Below are 24226 nucleotides of genomic sequence, written 5' to 3'. Positions count from 1 at the left end.
CGGATTCTGTGTCTCCCTCTCTCTCTCTGCCCCTCCCCTGTTCATGCTCTGTCTCTCTCTGTCTCAAAAATAAATAAACGTTAAAAAAAATTTTTTTTTAATAAAATAAAATAAAATAAAACAAAACAAAACAAAACCGGCGTTCAGTTCAGACCTGTATGTTCGCCCCGCGGTCTGCTCCAAGCCTGGCCTGTGTATAACCCCACACGGGCTTGCTGGGGCCTCGTCCTCCTCTCAGGTGGCACAAAACACGCCAGGCTTTGCTTCCCACTCGAGAATCTCTCTGAATGAATCTTAATTCACAGCAACGGTTCTGCTCTTAATTTTTAAATATTTATGGGTGAGTCTGAGGGGGAGGACGAACAACATGACTTCGTGCGTCTCAACCAGGAAGAGGAGTTTAATATCACAGGAAGAAGAGGGAAGCTGCTTTCTGACACCTCTTGCGGACGTAGAAAACACAGCCTGCAGACCCCGCATGGCCCGGCACCCCCGCGCGCCCGGGGCACGGCCAGCGGTCCCCACGCCGCGGCCCTCCGCCCGGCTGCCTCCAAGCCCCCAGCGGAGACAACGCTGACAACAGGCAAGACGCCTCGTCACTTCTCTGGAGATGCGACAGCCCGGTGGAGAGAGAAGGAGTGTAATTTTTCCTGACTTTTCCACACTCTAAATATACCAGGCATGATGATTTTATGAGCAAGCTACATTATATCAGATACATTTTTATGTTCCTCTCCTAAAAAAGTGACATTCGCCATGCAAAAAGCACTAAAAATAAAAGCACAGTGAGACATTTTGGTTTTTCCTAAAGTGTCTGCTGTTTTGCCACGCAGACCCCACCCTTGTCTACAAGGTTTCTAAAAATGCTCCCCTCTATAGCTCGTTAACGGGCCCGTGACCAGGCGGACCAGGGCTCTCCTCTCCAGGGAGGATGTGATTCCAGCAACCACAGCAAATGACATCTCCCGACTTGATTTAATAAACTAGGAAGGTTTGAACAACAGGGTCAACTCACTCTCACAAAAACGCGACTCAACTCTGGCCAGCGTCACTTCTAGAAATAAAGCCTTGGGCCCCCGGACTCCCCCCTCCCTCCCGCCCTGTGGTTTCCTGCGAAGTCACCAGGGGCTCTCGGTGTTTATCTGGAGGCTCTACGTCATAACCTGCGATCAGACCTCCAGCGAATCCAAAACCAGGTAATAATGAAGCCACTGCTAACTCCTTTCCCCATTCTGATGAAAGCACTCTGTGAAAAGCTGCAGAAGGCTTTAAAATGATTCAAATGTAAATGTTCCCTTTGTACAGAAGGGATTCAAACTGCTTCGAGGCAGGGGGAACATCTGTAAAAGCCAAATGCGCTAGAAGAGAAACTTTATATTTAATTTTCAAATAGCACCATCTTGTCGAGCAAAGGCTGGAAAGAGGTCTGCGAACAGGACATTTGTCCTCTCGAATAACCCCCTTCTTCTGAGCAGCGGGAGAAAAGGCGGCCACAACAAGGTTTGACCAAGAGACCGCAGGCTCTTCTCCTCCCTACAGGCCAAGCCAACTGAGGGAGAAGCCAGGAAGAGGGTCCAGAGACAAGCTGTGGAACGGACCAGGCAAGAAGCCCAGGCTGCGGGAAGGAGCACCAGGCACGGAGCCCCTGTGCCCCCCGAGACCAGCCCAGGAGGGGTCTGAGTTCCAGGAGGGGACCGACTGTGCCAGAGTCAAAAAGAAGCTCTCCCATCAAGGCCAGAGGCGGGGTAGGAGGAGATGAGGCCAGGAGGGCTCACAGTCACAGACAAGGAACTGTACCTCGGGAGAGTGACCCATTTAGATGACCATCATGAAATAAACTGACATCAGGGGCCTCCTGAACATCACTTCCAAAAGGCATCGCCCCAATCTAACCCGCAGGAAACATCGACCGAACCCAGACAGCCATTCTGCCGGACCAGAGGCTGGGAATCCAAAAATGCCAAGGTCGTGAAAGGTGAAGGCAGGGGAAGGACACCAGAGGCGCGACAGCAGGCGGCTGCGAAGGATGTCATGCGGAGAGTGGAAGCACCCGAGTGGTGATGGTATCACATCCACACGGGCTTTCCTGAACGTCACGACGACACCAGGGTTGTGTGAGAGAACGTTCTCGTTCTCGGGAGGTATGCACTGAAGCACTCAGGGAGAAGGGCCGGGACTCCCCAATTTGTTCTCGAGGGGTCAGCAAAAAGCTAAAGAATAACAACGTGTGTGTGTGTGTTCAGGGAGAGAGAAGCAAAGGAAGAGTCTTTCAAGGAAACATTAAGAACGGACGCTGAGGACGTTAACGATGGCGGAGTCTCGCTGACGTGCCCGCTGCGCTCCCTACCCCTGCACCTGTTCCACGGGCTTGGAACTGTTCCAAGAGCGAACGGTTGAAGTCACTAACGTCTATGGATAAAATCTCACGCTTAGTGGGAAAGCGTCATTTCAGGTGCTTGAATATGGTTGGACTTTCGATGAAATAAACAGGAAGACGAGAAGTATGTGTTCTGGGCTGAACTGTGTGTCCCCAGAGCCACACTGTGAGGCCCTAGGGCCCAGGACCTTGGAGGGTGACTCCATCTGGAGACGGGGCCTTGGAATCGGTGGAGAAGGTAGAGAGACCACCGCAGCGGGTCCTAATGCAGTCTGGTGGATTTTTTTTTTTTACAAAAAGAGGAAATGTGGGCAAAAGCGAGCCCCCGGGGACGCCTGCACAGGGGGAAGACCGAGGGAGGACTTCCGAGTGAGACGGCGGCCTCTGCAAGCCAAGGCGACAGGCCTCGGGTCCAACCGCGGACCCCTCGATCTGACTCCAGCCCCGGAACTGTGAGAAAGAAGGGCGTGTCTCCTGCTCGAGCCCCCGGCCCGTGGTCCTCGGTCACGGCAGCCCGAGACGACGACCACAGTGCTGGAGCCGTGCTGGGACAGCTTCCTAAGTGCACTTCAGGACCTAACCCAGCGGCTCTCCGTGCCGGACCACAGCCCGCGGTCGGCGCTGTTTCACCACACCACCGAGCACACGCACGCGCGCGCTCTTCTCCCCTGCTCTGCCCACGGCGCGGAAGTCAGGGCTCACCCGGGGCACGCCCTGCCTCGGACGCACCACGGGGCCTCCGCACCGGTCACTGTGGTGACGGGCGCCACGGCAGCGCTCCGATCTCCACGCCGCCCCCCAACTCGAAGGGGGGCCGCGCGCCGCAGCCTCTGGGGAGGCGGCGCGGTCTGGCTGGGGCGGCGGTGCGGGGCGCAGAGCCGGACGCCCACCTCCGCCAGCAGAGCCCCCGGGAGAGCAGAGACAGTTGGAGAGACGTACCCCCGCGGAATGCACCATGCACTTGGGCGCTCCGGTCGTGCCCGACGAAAACATGATGAAGAGTGGGTGGCTGAAGGGCAGCTGCTCGAACTCCAGCTGCGGGGCCTGCTCGCCCCTCCCGGTGGCAAGAAAATCGTCCAGAAACACACTGGGGGCAAAACACACAGACGCAAACAGTGAACGTTCCAGAACGCTGGGTTGTATCCCGAGGCCTCCCAGGCTAGACCTGGCCGCTCGCTGCCCTCTACTGCTTCCGGGAAGGATTTCCTGGGAAAACTAACCTTGTTTGCAGAAGTCCCACCTGAGGGATCCACGCTAATTGAAGGAAAGCTGACAGAGTGAAAATTCCACGTTGCTTTATCAGCACACTCCCAGGGCCCAGGGGGGTCTCGTCTGAGAACCTGCTAAGTGCTTTAGCAAGCATGTGGAGAAGGACCACTCACAATTAACGCATCCTGTCTGTGTGCAAACTCAGGGGAAGAGCTTGTGACTCTGACACCCGGCCGCCCCAGCAAGGAGCAGGGAGAGGAGACACCAGATTCCCGAGCTTCTCCACAGACGGTCAAGAGCAAGAAGGTGGGGCCAAGATCTGAAAACTACAGTTTCTGAGACAGAAACACTTTTAGGCAGGGGCGCCCGGGGGGGCTCAGTCGGTTAAGCATCTGACTTCGGCTCAGGTCATGATCTCGCAGTTCGTGGGTTCGAGCCCCGCCTCGGGCTCTGGGCTGACAACACGGAACCTGCTTGGGATCCTCTCTCTCTCCCTCTTTCTCCGCCCCTCCCCTGGTTCCTTCCCTCTTTCTTTCTCTCTCAAAATAAATAAACTTAAAAAAAAAAAAAAAAGAATCCCAAACTGCCCTACGACTCAGCAATTGCACTACCAGGCATTTATCCAAGGGATACAGTTGTGCTGTTTCGAAGGGGCACACGCACCCCAACGTTCACAGCAGCGCTATCAACAATACCCAAAGTATCCCAAATGTCCGCCGATGGATGAATGAATAAAGAAGATGTGGTATGTATGTGTGTATACACACACACACACACACACACACACACACACACGCAAATGGAGTATTACTCGGCAATCAAAAAGAATGAAATCTTGCCATTTGCAACTACGTGCATGGAACTACAGAGTATTATGCTAAGCGAAATTAGTCAGAGAAAGACAAATATTATGACTTCACTCATATGTAGAATTTAAGATACAAAACAGATGAACATAGGGGTGCCTGGGGCTTAGTCCATTGGACATCTGACTTCGGCTCAGGTCACGATCTCGCGGTTCATGGGTTTGAGCCCCGCGTCAGGCTCTGTGGTGACAGCTCGGAGCCTGGAGCCTGCTTCGGATTCTGTGTCGCCCTCTCTCTCTGACCCTCCCCCACTTGTGCTCTCTCTCCGTCTCTCAAAAATAAATAAATGTGAAAAAAAAATGAAAAAAAAAACACAGATGAACATGGGGAAGGTGATCAAAAATAAAATAAAAACGGGGAGGCGGGGGCAAAACCTAAGAGACTCTTAAATACAGAGAACAAATTAAGGGTTGCCGGAGGGGTTGTGGGGGGGGGGGGGATGGGCTAAATGGGCAAGGGGCATTGAGGAAGACACTTGCTGGGATGAGCACTGGATGTTACACGTAGGGGATGAATGACTGGAATCTACTTCTGAAATCATGATTGCACTCTACGCTAACTAACTTGGACGTAAATTTAAAAAAAAAAAAAAAAAAAAAAGCCCAGCTCTTGACTACTGCCTAAGAAACCCACCCCCAAAGCTGACATAAAGAACCAGTGCACGTGGCCAAAAACCAGCAAAGGAGGCACAGACCTGTGTTCTGAGCAGAAACAGGGCTGTTGAAGCTGCAAAGCCATCTTGGGAGAGGCGCCTTCTCTACTTTGAGACCAGCAGGAACATTGATCCTGGCCTATCCTTCCATTGGCTCGAAAGGGAGAAGGGAGGGGGGAACAAACCCGCTGTTTTGACAGATGGAACTTTCTCTCTTTCAGGGAAGGGGGAGAACCAGCTACACTCAGCCCGCAGCGATTTGCTAAGAATAATTACTGAGAAACACAAATGCACACACTCTAAAGCGGTCTTTGAGGACAAGCACGTCTCCTGGGGGCGGCATGGAGGTTTACAAAGGGCATCCAGAATAATTCCACTCTGAGCGGTAAACAAACAAAGCCTTCTGCTCCACAGTGTCCAGGAAATTATTCGCTGTGGAACTTTCCAGCCAATGAAAGCCCCACTCCTCCTCCACCTCCCTTCCCAATCCCATTTACACAAAGCGCTCAATCTAATCGCATACCGCGCACAAAGAAAAGCCTTTTCTTCCGAACGGTCTATAAATCACAGTAAATAGCAGTTACTTGTGTCGCTCTTCTAAAAATGAAAAACCCCGCAGGGCGGGCCCCCCACCGGCCCGGTCTCCGACACAGGCACCTCCGTCTGCTCAGTTTATCTGCGGGATCCGGAATCGAGAGCCGGGTAGCAGGGGAGGTGCGATTCCCAGGGTGGGGCGGGGGCTGTGATGCTGCAGGGCGCTCTCGTTTCACACCAATCGCTGACGAACACGTTCAGAGGGATAAAAGCTGGGCCACCGTGGGGCCAGAAAGCCCGCCAGGCTCTCCTCCGGCCTCTGGGCGTGATGGCCCCCAACATAAAGCAGGGAGCTGTGTCTGCCGTGTGAACGGGGACCAGGGCTCTGTCATCGGGCTGTGATGTATCCTGGCGGGTAGGGTTCCCGCGGCACAAGGGACAAGTGCAAGCCCCAGGCCGGCCCGTAAGGCCCTGCACACTCTGACCTGGATGCTCCACGGAACAGAGCCCCCCGCGGCCTGTGGCTGTCGCCTGCTCCCCACGACAGACAGCACTGCTGAGGGCTAACAACCAAGCGTGCCTGTCCAGCACTCACTCATCTGACGCTCGCAAGTCCGGGACGAAGGTGCTGTTCTGCTCATTCTACAGGCGGGGAACCCAGGGCCCACACAGGTGAATCCCTCACCCAGGGTCACACAGCGGACGTCTGGACCTGAGCGGTCCGGCCTGAGACCACAGCCCACAGGGAAGAGGCACCCTGCTGACAAGCACCCTGCCCGTCTCTCAAGGTCGCCTTAGGTGCCGCCTCCCCCAGATCCCACACCCTTCTCCCAGGCCCTGGGCACTTCCTTCCCCCCCCCCCCCCCCCCCCCCCCCCCCCCGCCCCGGGCCCCTCCCCCCCCCCCCCCCCCCCCCCCACATTCAAGGAGCAGGCTATGTCTACTGGGCCCGATGGTCATGGCTCACCCTCCCTGCAGGTGTGGCCCGTCTGCCTGCCTGCAGGGGGCGCCTAGGTGTTTCAGGCGGGTGAGCGTCCAACTCTTGATTTTGCTCAGGTCATGATCCCAGGGTCATGAGATCAAGCCCCACGTCAGACTCTGCGCTGGGCTTGGAGCCTCTCTCTGTCTCTCTCTCTCTCCCTCCTCCTCCGCCCCTCATTCCCCTCTAAAGAAAAGCCCTCCCTGTCCCCCGCCACGGGACACAAGGACCCCACTGTGCACCTGTGTGACGCTTCCCACGCAGCCTCAAGGGGCCGCCCTCCAGGCTCCTGCCAGGGCCCCACACGGGGCTAGAGGGAGAGGTCCGCCCATACAGGTAAACACACCTGGCGGCTGAACTCTCCCCACAGCTGTTTCAAGGAGGAGGAAAGGGGTACAGCGCCAAGAATCTGGAGACAACCCATGACCCCCTTCCTAACTCCTAGTCCAAACTAACCCGCTCACAATACCATTTGCTACTTAGGGTGCGTGTTGCACCAGCTTATAAATGTCAGAGGAACAGAGGAAGACACTCCTAGCGATAAGGACAAAAATCGGTTCCGGAAGGGAAATTTATGTATGTGTGTGTGCACATTCAGGTGTGCGTACAGATGCAGTCACATACATATACGTGTGCATGCACCTGCGGGCACGCGCGTACGTTCATGTCCATTGAGTCGGGGAGCGGGGCTTGACCTCCCACTGGGAAGGGACGGCAGAGAGAAAGTATTCCTGGGACTGTTCTGATCCTACGTGGCTCTGTGGCTTGGGGAATTCACTCTGGGGCCTCAGGTGCCCCTCTACAGGAGTGATTTTTATTTTTAATTTTGAAGTTGAGAGCCCCCCAGATGCCCCTACGAGAAGTGATTTTTAAGTGAAACCTGCACTTCTAAAATGAATGAGTCACAGAATCGACTTCCCGGGGGGACTCCCAGTAGGCTCCACACGGACGCAGCGATCCGCTGGCTTACCTATTTGGAATCTTGGAAATGTCTATCTTCTCTCTTGAGGCGAGGTATGGAATCAGCACCACCCTTTCCAAGTCTGGGAGTCCTGGAGGAGGCGGGGGGCGGGGGGGAGCGCAGCCTCGCTGAACGACACACGCAGCGGATGTGCTTCCCGCCCAGCGTGACACAACCGAGAGATGGGGGCTTCCCGGGGTTTGGCCGCTCGCGGTCCAGGGGCCCTCGTGCCTCCCCTCTCCGCACCCCGCCCCAGCCCTGCCGGCCCCCACTCGGCCGAGCCACGCACCTCTGACCACCTGCTGCAGCTTCTCCGTGTGGCTGAACTCCTTGCCGTTGTACCTGACCGCCTCCACGGAGAAGATGAGCTTGGGCTGGATCTGAGAGAAGCGGTCCAGAACACCCTGGAAGGGGAAGGGAAGGTCGTCGCCATCAGTCACGCCAAAGGCAAAAACCTTAAGCAACCCACGCGACCGCCTCGAGGGAAAGGAACCGCGCGACGTCGGGGCACCAGGCGCGTTCCTGCGACCCCGCCAACCCGTGGCCCATACAGAAAACCGAGCAAGCCACGACTGGCCCCTGAGAAATGAACGTCACTTTGAGGAAAGGGTCAACGTAGACTTACAGACGCGCTGAGACAGCAACGCACAAGTGTAGGAGATGGGGAACCTTCGGGGGGAGTATCTGTACCCCCAGGGAGATGCCCCGCTTTGCGGAAAGAGCCCTGAATACAGCCCCTCCAGCACCTGGCACACACGAAAGGAGCTTCGCCGGCGTGTCCGTACCTTGGTCCCTCCTGATCTTCAGTTACAAGGTACGCGAATCCTCCAAAAGGCACTTTCTGCCAACCAAACGCACACCCCTACAAACGTGTATCCTCGTAAATAAGCCCCATTTCCAAGGCAGGCCCACCACGCACGGAGTCGGGTCCTGGCAAGCACACCTCTTTCTCTGAAAGCAGCACGCCTCCGTGTGGGTAACGACTCGTTTGGGACACTGACGTGGACAGACACGCTCACTACAACCGGAGTGTGAGCCCAGGGGCGACAGGGAAGCGCTCCCGGGTCCAGACCTCGGTGGAGCCCTCTTCATCCACCAGCACGGCACCTGGGGAGGCACCGCCCAGAACGGCGCTTCCGCCCAGGGCCAGAGCCCCACGATCGGCACCCGGGTCACTCCCAGGGCACAGGCAGTGACGCCAGGATTTCCCAAGAACATCCCAGTCTCTGACACCGCTGGGCGGCGGGAACCAGAAGGGAAAGGCACAAGGACCAGGAGGTTCGTCAGCACAGCCAACGGCAAGAGTGATGCAGAGAATTCGGGAGAATCACCAGGAAAACCGTTCAGCTGATGACAGGCATAGTGGTGATGTAGAAACTCGACAGAGCAAGATACAGAGTGTTCTTAAACCTCAGGATTCTTTTTTTTAATTTTTTTTAGTGTTTACTTTTTTGAGAGAGAGACAGAGCACAAGTAGGGGAGGGGCAGAGAGAGAGGGAGACACAGAATCCGAAGCAGCTCCAGGCCCTGAGCTCTCGGCACAGAGCCCGACGCGGGGCTCGAACCAGTGAACCGTGAGATCATGACCCGAGCCGAGGTCGGACGCTCAACCGACTGAGCCACCCAGGCGCCCCTCAAAGCTCAGGATTCTAAGCGGGGCTGAGAGTTGCCGCTTTATGTGGGAAGAAAAGCTTTGCCAATAAAAATCCCAACACGCACTGAGCGCTCACCGTGCCAGGCGCCGCTCCGGCTTGCTCCAGGCATGCGCGCATCTGGCCTGCGCAGCCCCGGGAGCAAGGCAGTACTGTTCGCCCACGTCCTGGCGGAAGCGCGAGCAGGTTGAGCAACGGGGCCACAGTAACAAGCAGCCAATGGCAGAGCCGGGGCTGCAGGCCGGTGCTCTTGACCACGCGCGGCCTCTGGGAGAGACTAGCCTGAGCGACAAGGAAACCAAAGGGCAGCAGCAGAGAACAGGGCCGGGTCCCGGGCCGACTGAAGCAGGACCAGGAAGAGGCAGCGGGGGCTGGAGCCACGGAGCGGGAGGGGGTCCCCTCGGGGGCGGCCGCAGGAGCAGGTTCCACAGCGGGGCGGGAGGGGAGAGGCTGTCCCCAGGCAGAGGGCACCTCGGGAGACGCTCAGGGAACGGAAGGCCCGCGGGAGGGCCTCGGGTCAGGGAGGGGCTGCCGGAGTCGGGCTGGGGGCGCCCCGGAAGGCAGCAGAGACATCTCCGTGACACCCCGCACCTCCCCTGCTCTCCCCTGCGCAAGGCGCAACACTCAGGATGGAAGGACCCAGCCCGCCAGGGACCCGGGCCTCACATGTCACAGAGCTCCTGGCCACGGTGACAGCCAACAGACAGCGAAGACCACAGTGTTTCTGAATCAGAGGTCTGGGCCCGGCCACGGACAGACCCAGAGGCCCCAGGGGAAGCCGTTGGCCCTGTCGCTTTCCAACCCCCTGGAGGGCTCTCCCCCGAGACTCAGGCCACAAGGCCAGAGAGAACTCCCAGAAGCCGCGAGCCGAAGCCGGAGACGGCAGAGCCACGCTGCCATCTAGCGTGCAGCAGGGTCAGCAACGCAGGCTGGAGAGCCATCTGCTGGGGACACGTGGCACGGGACGTGGCAACAGCAGAGTGGGAGGTGGCTGGACGCTGGCCCGCGTCCCAGCCTCCCACCCTGTACCCGGAGGCACGATGCACCTCCCGGTCCCACCAGGGGCTCTGCTCTCCGTGAGGTCTCCGGGCTAGGGCTTCCTTCCAGCCCCAGAAGGCCACGACCACTGCCCTGTGCCACGCCCAGCTCTCCCAACACCTTCGTGACCGGCTCAAAACACCCACGTCACTTTTAAAGGCTGACACGCGGTGATTTCGGGGGGGCGGTGAGCCGAGCGTGGCCCCAACCCCACGCAAGCATCCATTCTGCGGTCCCCGTGGGGCGACCGGGCACAGGCGCAGGAAAGCCCCAGGAGGAAAACGACCGCCAAGCCGGGAGGTCCAGGCGGCCACCTGCTTCCCGAACTCGGCAGAGCCCGGTCCTCGCCGCAGCCCCAGCCGGCCACTTCACTGCCCCCGCGCCTCCGCACGGCATGGGGCAGAGGAGACCTACTTGGACCACCTTTACCAGAACAGCAAGCCTCGAGGTAGACGCGAGTCCCAAGCTCGTACCCGAAAACCAGCCCTGCAGCCGAGACCAGCCCGACCACAGGGCGCCGAGCTCAAACGTCACCAGCGGCTGAAGCCGGAGCCGAGGTGCGCCAATGTCGCCTCGCGGGCCCAGCCTCCTGTGCTCATTCCACGGCCCTCTCTTCCCACCGTCCCTGTTTCGCACAGGAGGGTAAACTGCTCGCCCAGGGGTGCAGGGTCGGCAAAGTCGGGACAGCCTCAGCCGCTAAGCTGTGCTGGCCGGTGCCCGGAACAGGGGCCGGGCCAGGAGCGAAGCACCTGACGCCATGGAGAGTGGCCGGGGTCCCGGATGCCCACCGTGTCCCCTAACTGGGGTCTGTCCTCATGGCTCCCAAGGGACCCACATCGCCGAGGCTCTGCAAGCAGGAAAGGCCACGGGCCGGCGAGTGGAGGCCCCGGGGAAGTCCTGTTCTGCCGCCACTTCCTTCTCCACAGAGGGGCTGAGCACGCGCCTCCTGCCCCTGCCTGGGCCCCTCTGGCGGCTGGCTACACCCTGGGTCCTTGGTCCCCTCGGCTCCGCAGAGATAAAGAGGCCCACCCTCTTCCCGCGCAGAGCACAGATCCAAAGTAAGAGATCAGAAACGGCAGGGAAAGACCCAAGCGCCAGGAGACCTCGGGGGAGCCTCTGTGAGCAAACCCAGATGGCGGTCTGCAGAACAGAAACATCAGAAAGTCTCCTGCGGTCACGAGTGCAGAGATGACCAGACACCTCCCGTGAGATCCCCAGCGCCATCTGCCACACGAGGACGGGACGTTAGCAACGCCAGAAAAGAGGAGGGTTCGTTGGTGTGTAGATTTAAAACCAAGGCTCGGCTCACTCTGGATCCTTCTCTCCCATCGTTCCGGTGTCACCGGCTGGTGAGACAGGAGGCCGTCGTGACATCGTCTCCTTCTAGGCCTGCCAGTCCTGGGCCACAGCTGCCCACGCCCCTGCCCAAGACGCCGGGTGGGCAGAGCCCTCCCCTTGGGAAATCACACAGGAATGTTTCCGTGGCCAGTGGCCGCACCCCCAGGGCACTCAGGGGCACACGGGCGCCCCTCACTGGGGACCCCAACTCACGTTCACACCGAAGTCTGGGGACGTGGAGCTCCAGATGGCACCGATGCTCGCAGCAGCCAGCATGGCCTCCACGGCATGCACACCATTGGGTAAATAACCTGTCATCGGGCACAGGGAGAAAGCCTCGGGTTCAGGGTACGTGCGATGCAGTGGACTACCAAAAGGGACCTCTGAGAGCCAGGCAAGCAGTGGGGAGAGCAGCTGGCTTTGACCAGCCCAAGGAGCATGGCCAGCCCCACCCCATCCCAGCTGCCCTGACATCCCCGTTCAGACGGCCCCACCGCTTACCCCCAGCCTGTCCACTCCTTACAGCCACCCCCTCCAACCCATACTAACCAGAATGATCCCCACAGCCCTGCATGATCCGGCCCTGGCCTCCTCTTCCGCCGCTCTGCCTCCTTCTCCAGTTTTCCAGTTGTTCTAAGCTCCTCCTGCCCCAGGGCCTTTGCACAGGCTCTCTGTTCTGCCTGAACACTCTTCCACACACACCAGTTGTTCTAAACTCCTCCTGCCCCGGAGCCTTTGCACAGGATGTCCGTTCTGCCTCAATACTCTTTCACACACAGCAGCCTTCCTGACTCTGCAAATTCATTATTTAACTCTTAATGTAAATGAGACTTTCTCAGAGACGCCTTCTCCGAGGCCCCCCCGATAAACTCAGATTCCCTGGCCGGTCCCCACAAAGCACACTCTATTTTTCCGTCACCAAATTTACCATAATAATCACCTGCATCTGATAATATAACTGTCAATTTCACAGCTGGTTCCCACAGGAGGGCAGGGACTTTGCCTGTCTTGTCCTTTCCTTTACCAAACGCCTTTTACCATGCCCTGCATATCAAGGCCCTGAGATATGGGTGCGCTGGCTGGTGGATGGACGGATAAATAGACAGACAGGTGGACAGACGGAAGGGGGAAGGAGAGGCAATAAGGGAATCGAGCAGGAGTCAAGAGACCCGGAAAAGCCTGGAAGGAACACAGCAGAGGCAAGAGGCTGGGCTGTAATGACAACAGACGCAGAGCAACTTTGGGGCCACAGGGACTCCGGTCAATTAGACAGATGGTCCTAAATGTCCTGGAGGAAAGGAGCAGACACACAAGGCACTGGGGAGCAGGGGCCGTGGCCCAATGCCGCCCCCGCACGGCCCCCAGACGACCACAGAAGCCCCGTAGTCCCGGCACCCGGGGCTCTGAGCCTGTACAGCTCTCTCCCTGCTTCCTCCCCCAAGGTGCTCCACTCTCCCCTTCTTCAAGTTCGCTGTACCTCCCTGGCAGCCAGCCAGGAGCGCCCCCAAAGGGCGAGGCTCAGCCGGGGATGCGCCCAGCATCTGGCACAGGCAGGCCTGCGGTCTCCTGAGTTTACCATGTAAACTGCAATGTCCCCGGGGCAGGGCAGGACCCACGCCCGGGGGGCCGCACACCCAGGCTTGGTGCCACGGCAGTGAGCACGCGTCACGGACAAGAGAAACCCACAAGAGCAGCCCCGACGGGTGTCTGAAGCCCCTCAAGCATCTTCCCGCGTCCTCCTCCCCCGTCAGGAGTCATTCCCTGGTGCCCTCTTTCGGGAACCACAGCCCCCAGTCCTGGAACTGTGGTCGGGTCAAGTTAGTGGCCAGGCTGAGACCCTCACGAGCATGGGTCACCAGGCACTCGCATGAGTTTGCACAGTCGGGACATCGCCCACGAAAGCACGGCCCGGAGGGGGTCTCGACCGTCTTCCCCAACACACCCTGGTCTCCACTTCTCCTTCTCTCGGAAAATGTTTGCTTCAAAAAGAGACTTGTTTTAACGAAAATGGGAGGAAAGGGAACACTTAGAGGGAAGAAAAAACCAGAGGCAATAAGAACCTTCTGAATTCCTTTTCTAGACCTCGAAAGGGTGGCTTACACCGGGGGAAGAGCCACAGATATGGAGGCTTCAAGCACACGTCCCTGCTACGACTAGGGCCCCACGCTCACACACACTCACCCACAAGAGCCCGTCACACACCCACCGTGCCCCGGCCGCCCTGCGGACAGAGACGCGGCCGTGCACAGAGGACACAGCCCCTGTCCTCCAGCGGGAGGACAGATAGACGGACACACGCACACGCACACACAAACGATCCCAAGATTTCAGATGGGTGATGAGGACCACAAAGGAACATAAAGCAGGCTGCGTGCAGGAAGGGCCGACGGTTTCCCGTGGGACAGCAGGGACCTCGCTGAAGCGTGCGAACCCCGGAGGTCAGTACAGCCCATCCAGGGCCGAGACGGGGCGATGGCTGCGGTGGCCCCCGTCTGCTTCCTTCCCAGTCAACTGACACGCGAGCAGGGCCTCCGTGCCCAGCTGCCATGGGAGGAGACACGGGGTACAGCCCTTACTCGGTTTACAATGATAAGGCCGCCCTCTTAGCAAACACGCTGAATGCCCACTTGCGGTGAGTTCCCCCAGGAGAGGCGGCTTCTCCCACTGCCACCTGCCCTGTGGCCCTGTCCCACGGCCATGGGGGTGGGGAGGCAGACCAGCACCCCGGACACCCCGTCGGCTCGAGGATAAGTCCTCTTATCTCCCCCTGTTTGCCCTGGGGGCACGCCCACCCACATCTAAATTAACTAAAGGTCCTTGGGGCGGAGAACAGGTCCACATACAGGCCCGGAAACCTTCCCCAGGAGTCAAGGTGAAAGGAAAACTGTAAGAAAACACCTGAATGTGCTCGGTGGGAAATCAAGACTCACTGCCAGATGCAGAGAGAACAAAGGAAGGCAGGAACTGGGGAGGGGGCCGGGGAGGGAGAGGGAGCCAGGCCCCCCTTTGCCCTCTGGAGACACCAACCTTGGTTCCTTCTGGAAGGAGGGCCCCTGCCTGCCCTACCACCTGTGGTGCACGCCCAGCCCACCGTGCTCCTGTCACCCCTGCAGGTGCCCTGCCTCATGAACCTCCGGGCCTTTGCACAGGCTGTCCCTGCCCTCTCGGGGCACCATGACCTTCCTTGGCCATCTGTCCTCCACCAAGCGTGGATCGCTGAGGTCCTACAGGGTTGCTCGCAATCTGCCATTGTCCAAAAGTCGCCTCAACCTTCCAAGCTGGTCACTCCACCTCGTCTCTCCCCCAAACCACAAGAGCCCAAAACACTTACCAACGACCCGGTCTCCTTGTTTCACACCCATTTTCCTCATTGCTGCTGCAAACAAAGCCACCTGCTGCCGCAACTCTTCAAAAGTCACCTTCACAATTTCCTCTTTGCCTTCCCCTGGGAAGAGAACAGGGACACACAGTGGAGACGAGCCGAACAGAAAAGTTCCGAGTCGTAGACTCGTCCAAACATAGGTTAGAAATGTGTCACACATCAGGGCGCCTGGGGGGCTCAGTCGGTCAAGCGTCCGACTTAGGCTCAGGTCATGATCTCACGGTCTGTGAGTTCGAGCCCCGCGCCGGGCTCTGTGCTGACAGCTCAGAGCCTGGAGCCTGCTTCGGATTCTGTGCCTCCCTCTCTCTCTGCCCCTCTTCTGCTCACACGCTCTCTCTTTCTCAAAAATAAACATTAAAAAAAAAAATGTTTTCTCTCAAACTAAATAAATTTGCATTTAAAAATTTAAAAAAATGTTTTTTTAAATCATGTTTAAAAAAAAAAAAATGTCGCACGGACACAGGTTTACTCAACTTCCCGGGACGTGCGTGTGGCAGTCAGCCGAGGACAGAAAAATGATCAAGCTCACTGTGGAAGACAGGTCCGTGACAAGGGTGAGATATGAATTTCCACCTAACAGACGGCGATGACGGGAAGACGGTGTGCTCGCCGGCCTCCGCGGCGGCCCCCAGTGAGCCCCGCCCCCCCGTGCTGGTGCTCTCGTGCGGGTCCCCCCACACCGAAGGGGCTCCGAGCCGGGTGAGCGACAGGGCACTGGAGACAACGGGGACCTGTGAGCCTTGGTCACAGAAGACACGGCCGCTCCCACCCCGCTCCCTCTGGGGGAATCCAGCTGCCGTGTTGTGAGGACACTCAGGCAGCCCCCGAGAGGCCCACGCGGGGGGAAACTGAGGCCTCCCGCTGACAGCCACGGCAGTGCCCCATCTTGGACCTGGACCCGCCCGCCTCGGTCAGTCCTTCGGATGACGCAGCACCCGCCAACGTCCTTGCCGCAACTTCGTGAGAGGCTCCCGAGCCAGAACCCCCCAGCGAAGCCACTTCTGAACGTGCAACCCACAGAAACCGTGAGACGCTCTGTTCGCCATCTGCGGCCGCGGTTTTCGGGAAATTTGCTCCACGGCGACAGGAAATGAACACGGCCGACAGTCGATGTTGCGTGGCTGTGGGAAAACTATCTGGCTGTACTTTCCACGTGGAAGAGGTGAATCCCGGCCGTTATCTCTGACGCAGACACGTTACTCCTGACTGCCAACTGCCGTTCGATTCTGCCGCACGGGGCATCTCCCTCCCAAAATGAAGAAATGTCCTGACTTCTGTTTGGTGTCGACCTGGCTTCTGCCATCTCCTTAAAGTTACCTACGCCCGCCCCTGGTTCTTCTCCCCCCTCGCCAGGCGGCCTTCGAAGTCCCTCCCCCGTGCTCTCCTCCCCCCTCCCAGATCATTTCTGACCCTGTAAAAATACTCAGCAACCTGAAACCCACTGTTTGGAGACACAGCGTGCTGCACCCGCGGCTGTTCTCGGAACTCCAACACGGACGGAACGGACGCACGCTGTTGCGCTCTGCTCGCTGGAGCGCCAAGGGCCCGGCGCACGCCTGCCTTTGGTGGCACCTCCTGGCCTCGGCAGGGACCATCCCTGGGAGGGACGGACTCGGCGGAGAATGCCAGAGCAAACTCCACCCCGCACAGAGCAGCCGCACGCAGCCGGCAGAGGAGGAACAAACCAGGAAAACACGCAGAAAGTGAAACACAGTTGTCTTGAAATCCCCAAGCCAATAACCAGCCGATCTAGGACCCTGCTTAAGAAAGTACCCCACTGGGGGGCCGGCGTGGCTCCGTCCGTTAAGCGTCCGATTCTTGGTTTCAGCTCGGGTCATGAGCTCACGGTTCATGGGATCGAGCCCGACGTCGGGCTCCACACTGATGGTGCAGAGCCTGCTGGGGATTCTCTCCCTCTCTTTGCCCCTCCCTCCCGCGAATGCGGGTCTCTCTCTCTCTCAAGATAAATAAACTTAAAAAAAAACAAAGGTACCCTATTTATAAACTAAATATGATCCCTGGCTTGAGGGCATTTGTTTGCCCCGCAAATACAAGAGGGAGCTCCTTAATGGAAGACGTTCACGTATTTAAAGGGAAGGGGTGGGCAGGAGAGGGGGGTGGGGGTGGGCAGGAAAGGGGAGTGGGGGGAGAGGGTGAAACAGACACAGCACACCCAAAATTACAACCATGCCTCCCTAACCCACCTCAACACGGAGCTAGGCTTAAGAAAAAAGGGGCTGGGTTCAGCCAGTGCACACGAGAGGAGCGGGGCGGGGGGGGGGGGGGGGGGGGGGGGGCTGGGAAGAGAGAGCGAACGAACGTGCACGGCCAGTTCAGTCAAACCCAGCCACCCAGAAGACTGGCGTGTTTCACCACCACCTTCACTGCTCTTCGGTTCTGTTTTTCCAAAAGATTCACGTCTGACCTTTCCCGCTTTCCAGAGGGGGAAACCAGGACCTCGTGCGGTGCCCGAGACCTTGGGTGAAAGTACAGACACACCCAACGAGAGCAGGAAAAGAAGATGAGAGACCCAGGTTCCCACTCCTCAGGCTTCAGGCTCGTAAGAGGCGCTGAGCGGTGTTTACAAAGGGACCCCGGCACCCGGGGCAGGACAGCCCTCGAAGGGTCTCTTAGGACACATAGGACGCGAAGTCTCCGCTCGGTGGAATGTTCTGGGACAGAGAAAGGGTCGCTGACGCCAGCCGTGGTGAGGATGGGCTTTGAAACCTCGAGGCCGAGGGAGAGGCCAGACCCGAAAGGCCACGCCGTGTGTGACCCCCGCCTCCGCGAAGCGTCCAGACAGGCAAACCCGTGGACACGGGAGAGAGCCAAGGGTGCCAGGGGCTGGGTCGGGGGTTCCCTCGGGGTGACAGGGCGGACGGACTCAGACAGGGCTGGTGGCTGACAACGCAGTGCATAGCTCAACGCCACAACGCGTGCGGCGTGAGGGTGAGGGCGGGGACGGCTTGCGTGGCTCGTGTCCCGCCTGAGGAAGGTCCTCTCCCCCCGCCTCCGCTGCCCTCTGCACCGAGCGCCTCCAGCAACCCTGTGGCGTTCTGCTGTGACGCATCGCACGAGTGGCTCGCTACCGACATCCTGTTTCCCCTCGAGGGTAAGGGGCCCAGGCAAACGCCCTCCCTCATTCCTTTTTTTTCTTTTTTTTTTTAATGTTTATTTATTTTTGAGACAGAGAGAGACAGAGCATGAACAGGGTAGGGCCAGAGAGAGGGGGACACACAGAATCTGAAACAGGCTCCAGGCTCTGAGCTGTCAGCATAGAGCTCGACGCGGGGCTCGAACTCACGGACCGCGAGATCACAACCTGAGCTGAAGTCAGATGTTTAACCAACTGAGCCACCCAGGCGCCCCCTCCCTCATTCCTTGTAGAAAGCGAGGACCCGGCGGGCCGCTTTCTATCAGAGCCCGCCTGCGTCCAACACGCCTACCCTAGGGAACACCGCAGCCTGGCCCGGCCCGCCTTAGACGTGCTCCGAACACGGACGGGAGCCTCCGGGTGGGCACAGTCACCCACCACAAAGCCAAGCCTGTTTTATAACGAGGTGTTGACGGTCGCGTGTAATTGACTGAATCCTGTACCGCCAGTGACAAACGGGACGGCCGCGTGGGTGCAGGCGGCGGTCCGGGAGCTGCGGCCGCTGCCCAGCATCACGAGAGAGGACGGGGACACAGACGGCTGGCCCGGGACACGGCGAAGGCAATATTCCAAGCACGATTCCTGCTGAAGGTACACTGCTTCCACCCCGTCGCACAGTCGGACACTATCAAGCTGAACCATCCTGTCAGGGATCGCCTATACGTTTTTTATTTCTTGTTTGCCTCCCCGGAAAGTCAGCCCCTCGAGAGCAGGGGACCCTGTCCATCCCGTTCAACACCACGTCCGCAGCACCTTGCGCTGAGGAGACACTTGAGACCGAGGTGAGAACAAGCGACAGAATGAACGGATGGACACGCAAACACCTCCCGGAAGATGAAGGGAGAGATGCCAGGCCTGGTGTAGCTTCCCCGAGGCCACTATGCACTCGGCCCAAAGTGCATCCGGGCTGAGCAGGGAGCAGAGTAAAAGGCACAGCCCAAAGACGACATAAAGACAAGGCTCTGTGGTTCTTATCCAACAACGTGCATCAGAAGCGACAGGGGGCTTAAAGTCATATGGAAGCCTGGGTACCGTCCCTGGGAGATGTGCTTAAGAAGCCACAGCAGGAACGGAACAGCCAGGATTCTAATTTTTTTTTTAATTTTTTTTTTCATTTATTTTTGAGAGACAGAGTGCAAGCGGGGGAGGGGCACAGAGAGAAGGCGAGGCAGAATCCGAAGCAGGCTCCGGGCTCCCAGCTGTCAGCACAGAGCCCGACGCGGGGCTCGAACTCACAAACCGTGAGACCTTGACCGGAGCCAAAGTCGGACGCTTAACCGACTAAACCACCCAGGTGCCCCTGGACAGCCAGGATTTTAAAAGCCACGCGGGGGGGGATTTCAGAGGTACAACCTCCACTGAGAGCCACTCACGCTTCCCGTGGCAAGGTCTGCCGTATGCCCACGCATCCGTGTTCGCTCGCTTCAACCCTACGATATTCCCGAAGGCCGTGCTATCAGCCTCTCCACATGACAGAGGCAGAAACAGACCCAGACACGCTAAGAGGCGGGCCCAAGGTCGCACAGCCACTAGACCTCACCCACCCCTACTTCGGGCACTGAAACGGCGGACAGAGCACGGTTATCGGACTTTGGGCACCACCACTGACTACAAACAAGGAACGCTGCTACAGGCCAGGGCGCCGGCATCCGCAGGGACTGAGAGCAGGCAGCAGGACACGAGGCTGGGGCAGGTGGTGGCAGAGGGCGCAGCTCTCCGCCCCCCCCCCCCCCCAAGGCATGGGCCGAGCGTCCCACACACGGACAGCTCGAGAGCATCGGGTTTCGGTGCCGTCTCGAAACCGAAGCCGTGAGTCACGAACACCAAAGGGCCAATGGCGTTCAGTCTGTGCGGAAGCCCTATTTCCTCACGACACGGCAGCACACGTGTGGAAAATGGGTAAATAAGGGGCGTCCGGGGGGCTCGGTCAGTTAAGCGTTTGACCCTTGATTTCAGCTCAGGCCCTGATGGTTGGTGGGTTCGAGCCCCACACTGGGCTTTGGCACTCTCTCTCGCCCCCATGAGTACGCTCTCTTTCTCTCAAGATAAATAAACTTTAGGGGCGCCTGGGTGGCTCAGTCGGTTAAGCGGCCGACTTCGGCTCAGGTCATGATCTCGCGGTCCCCGTGAGTTCGAGCCCCGCGTCGGGCTCTGTGCTGACAGCTCAGAGCCCGGAGCCTGTTTCAGATTCTGTGTCTCCCTCTCTCTCTGTCCCTCCCCTGCTCATGCTCTGTCTCTCTCTGTCTCAAAAATAAATAAACGTTAAAAAAAAAAAAAAAAATTTAAAAAAAAGATAAATAAACTTTAAAAAATAAATAAAATGGGTAAATAAAGCTTAATTACTCAAAGGAGACAAATGTAGTCACCTGGAAAATTCGTTATGTAAAACACCTCAAACCCTACCAATAGCACATAATTCAATGTCACTTTTTACCAAAATTCAGATTTACCAAAAACCTAATTAATTAGAAGACTAACCGCAGTGTCTCCTTACTAAGAAAACCCCTAGTGGGGCACCTGGGTGGCTCAGTCAGTTGAGCGGCCGACTTCAGCTCAGGTCATGATCTCACGGTCCGTGAGTTCGAGCCCCGCGTCGGGCTCTGGGCTGACAGCTCGGAGCCTGGAGCCTGTTTCGGATTCTGTGTCTCCCTCTCTCTGATCCTCCCCCGTTCATGCTCTGTCTCTCTCTGTCCCAAAAATAAATAAAAACATTAAAAAAAAATTTTTTTAACTTTATTTTAAAAGAAAAAGATTGTAGCTGTAGTTCCCTCACCAACTGTCCAGGTGACTCTGAGCTGGTTACTTAGTATTACGTGTCTCAATTTCTCCCCTAAAACATCATCACACGACCGTCCCCTCCCCTTCCCAGGGATAAGAAAAAGTCAATAAAGGTCTTTTTTTTTTTTTTTTAAAGAGAGAGCACACAAGTGGGGGACATGGGGGAGAGGGGGAGACAGAGAATCCCAAGCAGGCTCCACACTCAGCACGGAGCCCGCCGTGGGGCTCAATCCCACGTCCCTGGGTCATGACCTGGGCCAAAATCAAGAGTCAGACACTTAACCAACTGGGCCACCCAGGCGCCCCTCAACAGAAGTCTTAATGACATCGGAAAGGTGCCAAGAGCGGCCACTGCAGAAGACAGTATGGAGGTTCCTCAGAAAATTAAACATAGGGGGCGCCCGCGTAGCTCGGTCGGTTAAGCATCTGACTCTTGATCGCGGCTCGGGTCATGATCTCACAGCTCATGGGTTCAAGCCCGGCAACGGGCTCTGCACCTGCCTGGGATTCTGTCTCTCCTTCCCTCTGTCCCTGTGTCTCCCACTTGTGCTCTCTCTCTCTTGCTCTCTCAAAGTAAATAAATAAACATAAAAAATTAAAAAAAGCGGGGAGGGGCTGTACCTGGGTGGCTCAGTCGGTTAAGTGTCTGACTTTGGCTCGGGTCATGATCTCACGGTTTGTGAGTTCGAGCCCCGCGTCGGGCTCTGTGCTGACAGCTCAGAGCCTGGAGCCTGCTTCAGATTCTGTCTCCCTCTTTCTCTGCTCCTCCCCTGCTCACACTGTCTCTCTCACTCTTTCTCAAAAATAAAGATTTAAAAAAGTATTTTTTAATTAAAAAAAAGAAAATTAAACACCGAATCACCACATGATCCACTTCTGGGTGTATATCCAAGAGAATCCAAAGCAGGACCTCGGGGAGCTATTTACACACCCATGTTCATTGTAGCCTTCCTCCCGACAGCCAGGACGTGGGAGCACCCCAAGAGCCCACTCACAGAGCAACGGACAAACAAAATGTGAGGCATCCCTACAAGGAAATATTATGCAGCCGTAAAGAAGAAGGAAATCCCATCACACCTGACTACTTGGCTGGACTTTGAGCTTAGGATTCTCTCTCGCTCTCTCTCTGCCCCTCCCCTGCTCTCTATCTCAAAACGAATAAATAAATCTGAATCCTTCTTTAAAAATGGTTAAAATGGTACACTTAACGTTACGCGTTTTTTTGCCACAATAAAAAAGGGAGGAGGAAAAAAGGTGCCAAGACACTGGAGACACACGCTGCAGTCTGTGAATGTTTCAGAGCGTCTCTCACCACGCAGCCCTCTGGGTGGGTGGCCCCGAGGGCACTAAAGGAGGAAAATCCTGGAAACCAATTTGACAGTCAACTTCATATATTGAAAAAAAAAATAAAAATAAAAACAAAAATAAAATAGGTTAAAATAAGTAAATAAATAAAGGAGGAAAACCCAAGTCGCTGTCGGGACTCACTCGCAGCATAGAGGGCGACTTTGTCGTTCTCCTCGTGGCGCAGGAGGTTTTCCGCATAGTTTAGCCGGCTGCCTCTGAACCACTCAGGGACGTCCGCGATCCCTTTTGAGGTGTCCACAACCTACAGGAGAGGACGGCAAACGCGCACGATGAGATCCACACGGGAATAAACAAAAGACACTCTGCTTCCCAGGAAGCCCGCTAACCCGGCCCAAAGCATCATCAAATCGTTCCGTAGACTGAACACCGAACTGGCCTACAGACTTGAAACTGAAAGGAGATCAGCGCCCTCTAGGTAACTGGGAAGAAGTTACACACCAAAGTTGCCAAGAGAGGTAATCTTAAGCGTTCTCACCACAAAGAGAAAGCAGGCGAGATGGTGGGCGTGTTAATTTCCACAATGTATCCGTACAGCAAATCATCACGCTGGATGCTTTAAATATATACAGTTTCATTGTTAATTATTCCTCAATAAAGTTGGAAAAAAAAGAGGGACAGTCAGGTCAAGCATCCGACTTCGGCTCAGGTCATGATCTCACAGTTTGTGAGTTCGAGCCCCGCGTCGGGCTCTGTGCTGACGGCTCGGAGCCTGGAGCCTGCTTCAGATTCTGCATCTCCCTCTCTCTCTGCCCCTCCCCTGCTTGCACTCTGTCTCCCTCAAAAATAAATAAACGTTAAAAAAAAATTTTTAGGAAATTCATGCCAAAGGGAAAACAGCATCCCCAGTAACGTACTCTTTCAACAAATACTTACGAAGCACCTACTTTATGAGAGCCGCTGACAAAAAGGGAATAAGACAGATGTGGCACCTGCCGAATGTCCCAGGCTCCGACCAGACACACGGAAAACCAGGAGATGGCGATGGCATGCGCCTGCCCCTCCCACAATTTCCCCGACCTGGGTCCCTCACCTCCTTCCTCGAAGGGCTCGAACCTCGACTTTCCTCCCCAAGTGTCGACAGATGAATCTTTCAGGATGGTTCACCCCACCATCAAACCCGATAAATTAAACTTTGAGGAACAGGAGACCCCCTTTCCCCAGATATTCACTGACTGACAGCATAAGGAGTCGTAAAGGTCCCTAAACTCCAGGCTTAAGAAACGATAAACCTCATGGCGTAAATGGAGTTAATAGCACCACGAACTGGGCACTAAAATGGTGAAGGTGGTAAATTTTGTGGCGTGTATCTTACCACGGTTAAAAATTTTTTAATAAAATAAAAACGAAACGATGTCCTGCCACGTAGGGTGGCCCGCGTTCCCAGGACGGGGCCTGGGGTCCACGCATCACGGAGTCTAGAATGCACGCTCTCCGTGGCATCTGTGACCTCAACCCAACTTTCTGCCAACTCTCTAGAACAATCATTTTCTCCCCATTGGTGTGAGGCTTGGAAAGAAGATAGGACTCAGTGTCCCAAAAACAAACACTTCATTTTGGACCACAACCACAAGAAGACAGTGTGTGTGCAAAGTGTCTACTCACCTCATCATACATGCGGGAGGAGATGATTCCACTGAATTTCCAGAACTTGGCCCAAAAGTCTGAATAGGATTCAACCGACCAGTGGTATAAGTCATCATAATTTTCTAAAAAGAAAACAAAACGGCACATAGCTCAAGTAACGCTTCGAAAGCCTTAGCAGTTCAGCAAGGAGATGGCCACACCTAAGGAGTCACAGGTTTGTCGGAGGCAGCTGATGGGAAACGGTCTGGGGGCGGTGGCGTATCCTAATTTTCACCAGAGCAAACCTACCACCGCTGGCCCCTAACACGAACAAAAGCATGAGGCGCTGACTTCATACCCTGACTGGCAGTGCCTG

At 56.6% G+C, this 24226-nt stretch overlaps 2 protein-coding genes across 4 annotated transcripts in view; one reads left to right on the top strand and one right to left on the bottom strand.

Moving 5' to 3' along the window:
- SCARB1 (scavenger receptor class B member 1) overlaps nucleotides 1-24226 on the top strand; it is a 500386-nt gene that overhangs the window by 286445 nt on the left and 189715 nt on the right. The gene's annotated exons all lie outside the window — the stretch shown is intronic.
- The window catches only part of AACS (acetoacetyl-CoA synthetase), a 63506-nt gene that overhangs the window by 33145 nt on the left and 6135 nt on the right, over nucleotides 1-24226 (bottom strand). For all 3 annotated transcript variants that reach the window (XM_049620659.1, XM_049620657.1, XM_049620658.1), the window contains exons 2-8: nucleotides 23890-23993; nucleotides 22408-22528; nucleotides 14937-15050; nucleotides 11819-11916; nucleotides 7867-7981; nucleotides 7587-7668; nucleotides 3317-3464 (exon numbers count right to left, since the gene is read on the bottom strand). In XM_049620659.1, the coding sequence (XP_049476616.1) occupies nucleotides 3317-3464; nucleotides 7587-7668; nucleotides 7867-7981; nucleotides 11819-11916; nucleotides 14937-15050; nucleotides 22408-22528; nucleotides 23890-23993 (782 nt within the window). The remainder of the gene's footprint in view (nucleotides 1-3316; nucleotides 3465-7586; nucleotides 7669-7866; nucleotides 7982-11818; nucleotides 11917-14936; nucleotides 15051-22407; nucleotides 22529-23889; nucleotides 23994-24226) is intronic.

The sequence above is a fragment of the Panthera uncia genome, assembly GCF_023721935.1.
Source record: "Panthera uncia isolate 11264 chromosome D3 unlocalized genomic scaffold, Puncia_PCG_1.0 HiC_scaffold_9, whole genome shotgun sequence".
NCBI lineage: Eukaryota > Metazoa > Chordata > Mammalia > Carnivora > Felidae > Panthera > Panthera uncia.
This window is presented reverse-complemented; position numbering and strand designations above follow the sequence as displayed.